The following is a 13,210-nucleotide window of genomic DNA, read 5'->3' as shown; positions in this document are numbered from 1 at the left end:
ACTTCCCAGCCAGTGTTATTAGTAAAGTGACCGTGTGTAGTATTATCACTGAGCAGTGTATTAGTGTCACTGGAGATGTCAGTGTCATTTAGCCAGTTCCCCCCTAGTGTGATTAGTTAGTGTCAGATTGCCTGCTGCACTATGACAGTCCCACTATAAGTCACTGATCACTGCCATAACTACTATAACAAACAAACAAAAAAAATCCAGTATATATACAATAGTTTGTAGACACTTTCACACAAACCAGTCAATATACACTTATTGGGATTCTTTTTTTTTTTTTATCAAAGACATATAGCAAAATCCATTTTGACCTAAATTTATAAAGACATTTGACATTTTTCCAAAATTTTTGTTGTTTTCCATTTATATAATAATAATAAAAAAAATAAAAATAAAAAACAGTGGTGATCAAATATTAATAAAAGAAATCTATATTTGTGTAACAAAATGGTATAGATTTATTTTGGGGTTTGGGTTGTATGACTTCTCAATTCCAGTTAAATTAGCTTATTGCCAAAAATGGCCTGGTCATGTAGGGGGTATAACCTTCCGTCAAGTGGTTAAATTAGCATATTACAGTCTATATAGGATGTTAGAAATTGTGTTTGCATCTATTATAAGTGACATACAAAGCTGATTGATAATTCAGCTGAACCTCTAATACACTGCATACAAAATACGTTATGCTTTACAGAACATAATGGTGTTTGTAGCATGGTGTGTGAATAGAATCTTTCTCTGATGTTCTTGCTATATTTCATAATGCATTGGGTTTGTGGATATATCAGCACTAATAAAAAAAAGACCTACTGAACGTCATTACTACTTGGCATCAAAAAGCTGCAACAAATGTTCTACAGATGATGTTAAAATATGTAAAACATATGTTGCTTAAAAATTGGTAAAAAAAAAAAAAAGGTACCAGTCTTTGAGGACAATAGAAACAGATTTTAATTTATCTTTCACTCTACATTTAAAAAAGATGGTAAGGAAAAAGAGGTCACACATGAATTACTTGCCTCCATTCCTTTCCTACAGTAATTCATTTCTCAAGAACATTTTAAATTAATTGCCATCTAATACTCTAACAATCCAAGCAAGAATCTTTGAAAATCTGCATGCAAAGCTACACTTCCATTTGAAGAGGAAATAGGATTTCAGCTGCAATCATTTTCTTCCAGTAAACACAAGGCTTGATGCTGGCTCTGCTTGAAATGTTTCAATCTGCTCACAGCATCGTAACCCACTCTGCTCAAGCTACTTGCACTCACAATGCAGCTAATCTGCATTAATATCCAGATGCTGTATTGCAATCAGAAATAAGAGAAATACATGGAATTAGATTTCAACTCAATCACATTGCTGTCACGATCTGGTCAAGGGCTGACAAGCTCTGCTGGGCTTAAAATAGGAATGTTTAACTAAAACAAATAATTTAGTGCCTACAGTGAATTATAATGCTGTAAATGTTTACATGTCCCTTTTCATAAGGAGAAGGGAACTCACCAAATGTATTGAATTGTGCACTGATGGGACTTTGAAAGACTTGTAGTAATTATCATCCTGTATGTGCATCAGTAATAATATGGCGTAAAGGGGACCTAACTCAAAAAGTGAGGATTTGCTTTCATAACTAAGCAATGTCTTGAAAAATTTTCCATTTGCCTTAAATGTCTCCTTAAAGATAGCAGTGTATTTTTTAAAATATGATTTTGTCTAGGTTCCTTTCTATAGACTAATAGCTGTATACATGCAGCATGAGATCATCTAAGGCACTGCTGCACCTGACTACTAGTCTCATTATTAGATTTAGGATGTGCTATGCTGATGTCACCACTGTACTTCTCATTATTCTCCTGAGGACCTGCTAGGGAGGAGAGGAAGCTGTCTGCAAGGACCTGCATCATGAACATCTCTCTGCTTCTTCTTCTTTTTCTTTCATTCTTGTGGATTTTATCTAGTCCTCATCTCCCACTGAGTTCTAATAATCTCCCTCACTAGTCATCAGATCAGCAGTCATGTGACGTAAGTAAGAACAGGCAGGACCAGGCATGGTGAACAATAAGGAAAGTATTGGCTGGGGGAACCTCCAGGCAATACTGGTAGGCAATCCTTCACCCAATAAGGAAAGTATTAGCTGGAGGAACCTCCAGGCAATACTGGTAGCTAATCCTTCACCCAATAAGGAAAGTATTAGCTGAGGGAACCTCCAGGCAATACTGGTAGCTAATCCTTCTCCCAATAAGGAAAGTATTAGCTGGGGGTACCTACAGGCAATACTGGTAGCTAATCCTTTGCCCAATAAGGAAAGTATTAGCTGGAGGAACCTCCTAGCCATACTGGTAGCTAATTATTTGCCCAATAAGGAAAGTATTAGCTGGGGGACCCGCTAGGCAGTACTGGTAGCTAATCCTTTACCCAATAAGGAAAGTATTAGCTGAGGGAACCTCCAGGCAATACTGGTAGCTAATCCTTCTCCCAATAAGGAAAGTATTAGCTGGGGGAACCTCCAGGCAATACTGGTAGCTAATCCTTCGCCCTTAACTTTTCTTTTTTGTGCACCACTTCCATGGTACATATCTTCTTTAAGATTTACAAAATATTGTGGGATACCTATCATAATTTAATTATTTTATGTCCAGCTGGAGGACATCTTTACTAGAGTAAATGGATGTACCAGTATGCAGTTGTAAAGATTTACAAAATATTGTGGGATACCTATCATAATTTAATTATTTTATGTCCAGCTGGAAGACATCTTTACTAGAGTAAATTGATGTACCAGTATGCAGTTATAAAGTACATTGGCCAAAAGCACAGAGCTAATTGGAATAGCTATGTGCCATGTAATCAATGTGAAGTACTTTTTACATTGCAGAGCCCTATCCTTCCTCTCACAACAGATGAACAGAAGAATGCATGATTTACCAAATGAATCCAATCATTAAATCCTCTGCCTACAGTGGAAGAAAGCTGCGATCAAGGGTGGGGAGGGGGTGGGTTTCACCCTTTACTGCCTCTGATGTGTGGCATAAGTTGGCAGCAGTGGGGAGTGGTTTACACACAATCCCAGCTGGTATACCGTGCACTGTATGTAAATATGACAAACTGATTGTTGGTTGTACGGTGGAAGTGATCTGACAGCTGTAAGCTCACATTATAATTTCCATGCACAACCCATACATTTGCTACCCTTGTGTACACCTCTGTCATATCTCTTGGGCTCTACACTCCTTGCCACATCCCCAGGAATCTAGAACCCAATGGTGGATGTCGCTGGGTAGATGGGAGGGACACCAGACAAACTTCATTCACTAATCTTCTTTACCTAGTAAGATTTTGGAAATTACATGCATTACATCGCTTCTGGGTTTGGCCATCAGTAGCTTCAATGGAAGGCAGGTAAAGAATCAGGGGTCAAAAAGACCCCTGATATCTCATTAAAGAGAAACTGTCACAATTTTTGGTCCCCTATGTGATAAAAAATAAAGAGCAAAAAAAAAAACAATGTTACGCCCAAAGTACCCACCACTTCTATGCATGAAAATGTCAATTGCACTAAAGGTTACATATTGCTGCGCAAGCTGGATTATTTTGGGTGCCATTATTTGTGGGTAACTCTAAATTCATGACCTGTAGATGCTTTTAACGCACTGCTAATGGATAAATTAGAGTATCAAAGTGTGTTGCCAATTCCTAAGCACATGCAATTTTCAAGATTTACATGTTGGGTATCTATTTACTCAGCACAACCTCATCATTTATATTCATCAAAAATTGCTATAACATTGCATTTCCTAAAATTTATATTATAGTGTCCTTTTGGAGGTTTTTGTACTATCCTGGCCTTTTTATTTGATGTGTTTTTTACTAGACAATAATGGAAAAGTTTTTTTCAAAATTTGGGAATCTTCCTTCTTTATCAGCTAGCTGACCAGCCATCGCAGTTATACTGTGGCAGGTTGGCATAGCTGCGTAAATAACCATAGCTGTACGTCGCTTCTTTATGATGTCACAGCAGGCATGTCTGCGGCATGTCCCAGGAGCTGATGTGCATAGCCAGTGGGTGCAATGACCACCGGGCACCCGCGATCACTCGTGACAGATTGAGAACCAGGATCTGTGTGTATAGACACACAAATCCCGGTTCTCTCAGGAGGAGACAGATCATTTGTCTATTCTAAGTATGAACACCGATCTCTCTCCTCCCCTTGTTAGTCCCAGCCCCCCTACAGTTAGAACTCACCTAGGGAAAAAAGTTAACCCCTTGATCGTCCCCTAGTGTTAAACCATTCCCTGCCAGTGACATTTATACAGTAATCAATCTCTATTTTTTATCTCTGATTGCCGTATAAATGTCCATGGTCCCAAAATAGTGTTAAAAGTGTCTGATCTGTCTGCCACAATGTTGCAGTCCTGAAAAAAAAATCACAAATCGCCATCATTACTAGTAAAAAAAAATAATAATAATAAAAATGACATTAATATATCCCCTATTTTGTAGACGCTAAAACTTTTGTGTGAATCAATCATATAACCATATTGTGATTTTTTTATCAAAAATATGTAGAAGAATAGATATCAGCCTAAACTGAGGAAAACATGTGTTTGTTTTTTTTAAATTTGGGATATTTATTATAGCAAATTTTTTTCAAAATTGTTGCTCTTTTTTTGTTTATAGCGCAAAAAATAAAAATCACAAAGGTGATCTACTACCACCAAAAGAAAGCTCTATTTGTGGGGAAAAAGGGACATACATTTTTTGTTTTTTGGTACAATGTCGCACGACCACGAAATTGTCAGTTATAGTGCCGAATTGCAAAAAAATGGTCTGGTCAGAAAGAGGGCAAATCCTCTTTCTGAAATGGTTATATCGTAAAAAATGTAAAATGGATATTTAATACCACCAAAAAAAGTTCTATTCGTCTCCAAGAATGTATATAAAAATGATTTAGGTACTGTGTTGCATGACTGATTAATTGTCAATCAGACTTTTACAACACGGATAAATTGCCCAGGAGGGAGTGTAACATGCCGATCCTGAAGTGGTTAAAGATGCTTAATATTCAGACTTCCTTTAAAGTGGAACTAAAGTCCTACTGTAGAAAACTGTGAGCAGGCAGGGTTTTATTGCAGAAGATTTCCTCTGGCTCTGACACATGCGAAGCTCAACTTACAGTGCCGGGCCAGTTTTTGAGTTCTGGGATGATGGACTCCTGCACATGTGGAGTGGTTTCATCCTCCACTGGCCAATAAAGAGGCCAAAAGACTAGCACCAGTGCTGAACCATTGGACAGGTAGGTATGGGAACTTTATTTTTACTCTAAAGTGGAACAGTGCCCTCCCATCTTTTGCAGCTAAGGACATTTATCTTAGCCTCTGTTTGATCTGCAATTGCCATGGTGCTACACATGTGATCAGTTATGACACCAGCCATTTGATAGTTTGACAGTTTAGTTGAGAACACAAGTATTTGTGCCAATTATGATTCATGGTATGCCTTGAATGTAACTGTTTTGGGAAAGAGTTAAATTAGTGTGTTAATTCCGTTTTAACATCTGGGATGCCCACTTAAAATTTAACTAAACTTAAAGTGACAATAAACCCCAAACCAAAAATGTAATTTATTGCAGCTTATCAATTATTAGATGCAGAGGCTACACTTGTTTAATTTTTTTAGGCTTCTCTCCTCTGTTTTTTTTTTTTTTGTTCAATCAAATATTTTTTCCTCTGTTTTTAACTGGTGATATAACCAATAACTCCCCTCTTGTATTTAGAGTGCCTACACTCTAGATGAAGGAGCAACAGAGATGCCTTTGAACAGCAGCACTGTCAGTCTGGGGGGGGGGATGTTAAATGTACTAGCAGATTTAGTTACATTAAACAACAAATTGAAACCAAATGTCAGCTAACCCTAATACTTTGGGCAGTTACAGCAACAGTTTTGATCCTTTTAGAACAAAGGATTAACATAAATGAATAAAAGCTGGTCATTGTGAGCAGCCCTGTCAGTGGTAAATTATTTGTCTCATACCTCTAACTCAGTGGTCATCAACCCTGTCCTCAGGGCCCACTAACAGGCCAGGTTTTATGTATTACCTTGGGGAGATGCAGACTAGACTATTGCAATCACTGAGCAGTAAATGATATCACCTGTCATGTATTTCAGTTATCTTGCAAACCTGGCCTGTTAGTGGATCCTGAGGACAGGAGAACTTGCTCTGTTGAAAAACAACAGACTTACTGTCAGGATTACCAGGTAAAAAACTTTGAGCAGGAAGCTCTGTATTTCAGAAGAGACATCCTTTGTCTCTTCTGTAAGAACAAACACTTGCCTGCTCGCAGTCTTCTATTGAGTTGCACCTCTGCAGCTCAGCATGCTTTTCCAACACACTCTAGCTGTGCCAGAGTTACCCATTCTTGTGCTCTTGCGAATGATGATATCATTCTCTCACTGGCCAATCAAGAAGCCCAAATCCTGGCACCTGGGAGTGGTGGGAGAGAAGATGACAGTGGCCAGTGAGCAATGTAAACGCCACATCATTTGAAGGTGCAGGTAAGTATCTTTGGAAGTTTAGTTCCTCTGAAAATTAGTGTGCAAAATTCCTTCCAAGACTGCAAATTAAATAGCATCCTTTAATATATTTTTGGGTCCCAGGTTTGCAAAAAATATTTGTTTGGTTGCTACTGTAAAAGACAAAAATTGGGGCAAATGTAAACCTGGTCCTGTAAAGATCTAATGTACTTATTGACTTTAGATAAAAAAGGGAAGGCGCTTGGGCATATGAATTGTGTATGAACAATAGTTTCAGAGTTTTACAAACTACTGCTGCCTGTAAAATAAGTTAGCTTGTATGCCTTTGTTTTCTGTAAATTCTTCGTTGTGCAATTGTATATGTCTGCCACAGAAACTAAAATCATTCTGGAAACACTGCATGAAAGGAATGATAATAGAAAACGTTCATGAAAGATGGTGGAGATAGTTGAACCAAGGGAAAAATATTTATGCTGTAGTCATTCCATACAAAGCACCTTGTTACAAAGTTGAATACCACAATCATAAATAAAACACATACTAATTCTGACCCTGTCTTGTAAAATTTGAGTGCAATTTTTTTTTTTATGCCAAGTACATTTATATGTCACTTCCTTTTAAATGTATTTCATAAAGAAACCTGTTAAAACTGATTTTGATGTCAATATAGAAACTGTAAAAATGTGTAAATTTGAGATGTTATTTGACATATGCTATTATTTAAACAAAAATTTGACTGAAAAAAATGTGAATGGAAATAATTGTTACTTTTTTTTTTTAAATACCTTGTGGCCGTAATGAAAAAGGAAAGTGCCACTGCACTTCACTGATAATGATAGTGACGGTGGTGGGATGGAATATAGAATAGGGGCAATTGCTTCTTTAACAGAAGATTAGGCTTGTTTTGGATTTGCCAGGTTTTGCACAACTCCTCAAGGAAATCTTACTGTTTAAGGAAGATTAGACCCGTCTTCAAAGACTTTCCCACCATACTTGCAGACTTACTACTTGGTGAATACTGGACACCCTCCTGGTGAGTGAAGTTTGGTGAGGTACCAAACAGTGGAGAAAGGTTGATGTTTTTTTCATTTGCAGGTTGTAATGATATCCATTTTTATGGGACATATGCAAAGATGTTTCATAACAATTAGGAAAACGCATCAAACTACTAAACAGATATAAACTTTAATCCATCCTATATGGACTAAGATAGTAAATGTGATCAAACGTGTCTCCAGTGTCAATTTCTTATACAATGAGCAAAAGTAGGCTATCATTTATTATTTTCCATTAACAGGTAGTTGCCCAATACCAGTGAGCTACTAATCTATACATTGAAAAAAAAAAATGAAGATTTAAAACAAAGTATTGAAGCTCTGATGCTCTGAGTACACTTCCTCAGTGGAAATATGTATTAGCCTCAGTTAGTCAATGCCTAACATAAAAAATTATCAGCATTAGTTGTGATTTTATTGCTCGTTAATACAACAGAAAGGAACTTGTCGTGCCTATTTATTAACCAATCAGATGTCATGGAAGGGATTTACAAAAAACTGGAGCATTCATAATATGGTGTAGCTGTGCATGGTAGCCAATCGTCTTCTAACTTCAGCTTGTTCAGTTAAGCTTTTACAATAAAACCTAGAAGCTGATTGGTTTTATTGTAAAGCTGCACCAGATTTTGCCCGCTCTAGTTTTAGTAAATCCCCCTTATCTATTAATGGGAAAGAGAACCTGATAGATCACCATACATTTAAGATATATTTTTCAGCAACTGTGTTTGCCTTATACTGTATGCAGCAAAGCAATGATGACATTTATCCTCAAGTACAGAGAAGCCCATGAATTACATATGACATATAATCATCATGTAGCATGAAAAGGGGGACATGGTTTGGTGGTTATGCATACATGTTTAATACATCTATTGATAGCAATGATGATGAGCAAACTTGATTAGACCAATCAAGTACATACCAAATTAAACCATGTAATATATTTCCAAGCCAGGAGCAGGACAGACTTTAAAAAGTTTGTTTCATAATAGATCGTAAATCTGAAAATACGAACTGCAACAAAAATATTAATAACCCAGATTTACATGCTTTTTCTCAAAATTTTACTGTCTATAGCACTAAAATCTTGTCTTATGATGTAATAACCTAATGTAACTTGATGTACTTTAAAGGTACTCTTAAAAGTTTTTAATTATCTACAAGACCAATGACTGCAAAGGAATGTGTCAAATGGATTATTCTACTATTTTAATAACTGATGATTACTTAAAGACTACTTAAAGCACTCACTACATAATCAGAAGGGTTGCGCGTAATCAGAAAAAGATAAACGTACCTTCTCGGCATACTTGAACTTCACATAAAACCAGCTAGACTTGATCATGGTCTCCTGCTATGGGTTTGAAAGTTAGTGCGGTGTCAGTATAGAGATCCAAACAAATGGTCAATGCTGGAGATGAGGCTTATCCTTTGCTGTGAAACAGTTACACACAAGAACGGACGAAGCCTTTAGATTCTGCCCAGTTGCCCACTAAGCCCTGCTGTGATCTAGCTCCCTGCTTCTAGTGTGCCGTGTGAATGCTTCGTGCTGTGTTTCTCTGTCAGCTTGGCTGCCTGACAGGAGAATTCCTCAAATGGACTTCAGCCGTGTTCATCACAAATGGCACATGTCAGTAAGCCAGGAGGAGGCTGGCTTCAGACCTGGCAGCATCCCATGAGAACGACCTCCCTCCAGTTAGATGAATAATGAATTCCTGCACTTCCCTCCAGACATGGATTAACACCTGGCTAAACATTATTCTGACAACATGCTGCCCAGTCAGGGATTGCAGCGCGAAAAGATTAACTCTTATAAGCCTTAATGTGTCACTATGTTCTCTGCTTTCTGTCCTTCTGTGACCAAAGATACTCCTGCTGGAAAAGCTAAGGCTTTTATGTACTTTACTTCAACTGATAAATGTTCACAGGCAAAAAATAAAACAATATACAACCAATAAAGATAGTTTTATTTGGTTAATTTATTTGGCATCAACAAACTCTTCAGTTTTTACATTTAATAGACTATTCATACAACCTCCAAGGTATCTTTCTATGTAATGTCCTGACCGCCAGTTTTTACACAATTGTGTTAATTTTTGCCTGGAAGACAAATCAAGGCTAAGTTCATGTTTTGCAGAAAAATAGCCTATGCAGCCAAGGGAGCTCAGAAGATATTAAAGAAGAAGTGTGGCCACAGCTGGTTTGGCTATACTTTTCCTATAGATCACAGGAATGCAGATTGTTCTGCACTCCTGGTACCCGTTTTCATTCGACAGCTGGCTAACGCCCGCTATCAGCTACCTTCACACAGTGGTTCCAGGCTCTGGAACGATCCTGACCATATGATCGAGACCCACCCAGATGCCTGGACCTGCACCTGTCTGCACCTGCAATCCGGTGAGAGCCTAAGCCAGCCCCTCCTGCCCCTTCCCCAGCCCAGCTCTCCAGTGAGGGGAGAGCAGAGAGTTACTGACTGACAGTCCCAGATTTCTGCTCAGAGCAGAAGGGAGATCAGCAGCATTTGATCACTCAGTCCTCACTGCAAAGACGGCAGGGGGACAGATGCAGCATTGGATTGATGCTGCATCCACCCAGCTGAGTATAACTGTTTTTTTTTAAATCCCAAACGTCTCTTTTAAGGAAACTGTGCAGCTTTGTAAAATATTCATACATTTTTCTCATACCTGTAAACCATTTGGACCTCTCCCCAAAGCCTGGCCAAAAAAACTCCTAGTTACTAACCCCCAGGTCCTTGCCCTGTTGCTAGGATGAGGTGTCCCTCCTGTATTGCTAAGGGTGAGCATCCAATTGTTTTCATACCCTAGAACAAGGATGTGGGCATTGCTAGCTGGGAATACAAATAGCTTGTAGGTATGACAATAAAATTAATTAAAAGTTTAATGGTTCCTTGGCTGCATAGGCTGTTTTCTGGAAAAGGTGAACCTATCATTACATTCTATGAGAGGAAACCAAGGCACCTAGTGCAAACTTTCAGAATCATGGGGAGAGCATGCACACTTTTCAGTGTTCATAGCTGAGCTTTAGTGCTGAAAGGTAAAAAATGATAAAGGAGCTCAGTCATCTCTGCCAAACATTTGGCTTAAAGAGGAGGTCCAGCCTGGGTAAAAAAAAATAAAAGTCAGCAGCTACAAATATTGTAGCTGTTGACTTTTAATATTAGGGCACTTACCTGTCCAGGGAGCCTGCAATGCTGGCATCCCAGCCGATTTTCAGATTGGCTCCCAGGTGCTGCTGCCACCATTCCTGGTAAGGGAACCAGACAGTGAAGACTTTCAGCTTCACAACGGGTTCCCTACTGCTCATGTGCGCAGCGCACTGCGCTTTCTAATTGGCTCAATGGCAGGGGAAGGAGGAGGGAGGCCGAAATTCTAGGAAATTGGGCCATGGCCCATCTCCGGAAATGGGGAAAGGAGCCTGACAAAAACAGGTCCTTTGTTCTCCCCCTGAAAGGTGTCATATGTGACACCAGAGGAGGGGAGGAAGCGTATATGCCCAATTTTGGGTGGAACTCTACTTTAAGCAATTCTCTTCAAAGCAAACTTACCTCTCCAGTTGCCTGTATTTCCTAGCCTAACTCTGTTACAGCACTGTATCCCCCTTGGGTAACTTGGTATCTAGGGTGTCAAATGCCAATGTTCACTGACAACCGCTGTGGTTTGATACTCTGGCTATGTCCTGTTGCTTTCCAGAGGCACTTGTGTCCTAGGTAGCATAGCAGCTTCTCTTACCTTTACATATTGTCATTTAATATTTATTTTTTATTTATTTAAATGGAACTGGAATCATGTTCTTTCTAATGCCGGCCATACACGGTTCGAATTTCGAAAGAATTTTCTTTCGAAAATCGTATCTAAGAATTTTCGTATGAATTTCGCACCATTAGTGGGCTGCAGCAACAGCCGATTTTCGTGCAGAAATAAAATTTGAGGAATCGGACATGTTGGAAATTTTTAGAAAAACGAACGATTTTCTAATCAATGATGGGAGAATCGTGCGAGAAACGTAAGAAAATGTACGGAGATAAAAGAAAATGTACGGAGATAAAAGAAAATGTACGGAGAGAAAAGAAGATTCCCAGCCAAGAAAATTCTTTTCTGTAGCAACATGAGGTGAAATTGAAGGCTTGGTCGGCCGAATTTCGAAAATCAATGGTGGCATCATCGGATCACAAAAAAAACGAATTTTCTGATTTTGAAAAGAAAATTCGTTCGAAATTCGACCGTGTATGGCCTGCATAAGTTATCTCAATCAGTGCACACTAACAAAAGTAATGTACTTTCTTTTTTCCCCCCCAAATTACTCTCATCTGAATTAAAAGCTGAGAGCAGTGAATGTCAAATTATTACAGAAATTATAATTTTCATTAGTCACAAAACCAATACAGAGCCAAAGTACAGAACAATTAATTAGCAAGTACATGTATGGTACAACGTAAACATCAGTGATTAATGAAGTAAGGAGATATTGCTCACTTAAATCTTTATTTTTAAAATGATCTTCTGTTGCATTGTTGAGCAATCTGGTGAAGGAAAATCTTTACTTGTAATTCCTGCTGGATAGGTGAAAATAATCCTAATGAGCAATTAATAACTGCACACTATCTGGAAACAGATGTTTCATGTTGTCAGAGTCATTAAAAAATGTGTATACCGTTTAAAATAATTTAGAATATTATGCAAGGGAGTCTTGGCAGTTCTGCTGTAGAGCACAGAATAACTCTGTTGTCCTTAATAGATGTTTTGGGACTCATTCATCTGTAGCAATATTATAACTGCAAAAATAACTATTACCCTTGAATATCAATCCATGAAAATTATCTATAATTAGACTTCTCAATTTTCTGACTTGAAAAACGTAAATGTGATGATAATATCACTTTCAAAACTATAGCATCATATTTAACCATTTCTTTACGCTTTTAAGGATTTGGCATTTTTTTATCCTGCATGACTCTTTTTAATTCTGTTGTGTATCCTAACATCTTATCTAGATATAACATTTGGACTAGGGTAGGGGAGGATAGGGTCACATTTTTTTAACTACCTCCAGACCGCCCTATTGTAAAATGACAGTGGGCGGGATCCTCTCTTGTTCTGGGGCGCCGTCATATGACGTCACCCCAGTGTCAGGGCACGCCTGTGGGGGCACGCCTGCAGGGGCATGCAGGGCGGTGATCACGGTCATGCCATGTTCAAAAGACATGGCAAAACCCCAATCTGGGTAAATAGCCAATGACGCAGCTCTTTAACCATGAGTCCAATCACAGCTGATCACATGTAAACACAGAAGTGCTGTTGTTCCACTCTCCTTGCTTCACACTGACAGAGTGTGAGGCAAGAAGAGCCAATCAGCAGCTACTCCTCACAGGGGAGACTGTACAGATAATTATGGCACTGATCATCAGTCCCCTAATTATCAATGTAGCCCCAGCAGTGCCCATCAGTGACACCAATCAGTGTCCATCAGTGACATCAATCAATGCCCATCAGTGATGCCAGTCAGTGCTGCCTTTCAGTGCCCATCAGTGCTGCTCATCAGTGCCCATCAGTGCTGCCCATCTGTGCCCATCAGTGCTGCCTATCAGTGTCCATCA

The 13,210-nt window shown here is 38.7% G+C and overlaps 1 protein-coding gene across 6 annotated transcripts in view; it reads right to left on the bottom strand.

Moving 5' to 3' along the window:
• Positions 1 to 13,210, bottom strand: part of AUTS2 (activator of transcription and developmental regulator AUTS2) — a 1,910,865-nt gene that overhangs the window by 1,349,111 nt on the left and 548,544 nt on the right. The window contains exon 1 of one of the 6 annotated variants that reach the window (XM_077482319.1): positions 8,894 to 9,110. The exons of the other annotated variants lie outside the window; for them this stretch is intronic. Within the exon in view, the coding sequence (XP_077338445.1) occupies positions 8,894 to 8,941 (48 nt within the window). The 5' untranslated portion in view covers positions 8,942 to 9,110. Of the gene's footprint in view, positions 1 to 8,893; positions 9,111 to 13,210 lie in introns of those variants that run through there. 6 annotated transcript variants of the gene reach the window in all.

The sequence above is a fragment of the Lithobates pipiens genome, unplaced genomic scaffold (assembly GCF_037356315.1).
Source record: "Lithobates pipiens isolate NorthernLeopardFrog02 unplaced genomic scaffold, aLitPip1_a1.2 Scaffold_16, whole genome shotgun sequence".
Classification (NCBI taxonomy): domain Eukaryota; kingdom Metazoa; phylum Chordata; class Amphibia; order Anura; family Ranidae; genus Lithobates; species Lithobates pipiens.
Note: the sequence above shows the minus strand (reverse complement) of the source record. Positions and strands in the feature narration are given on the sequence as shown.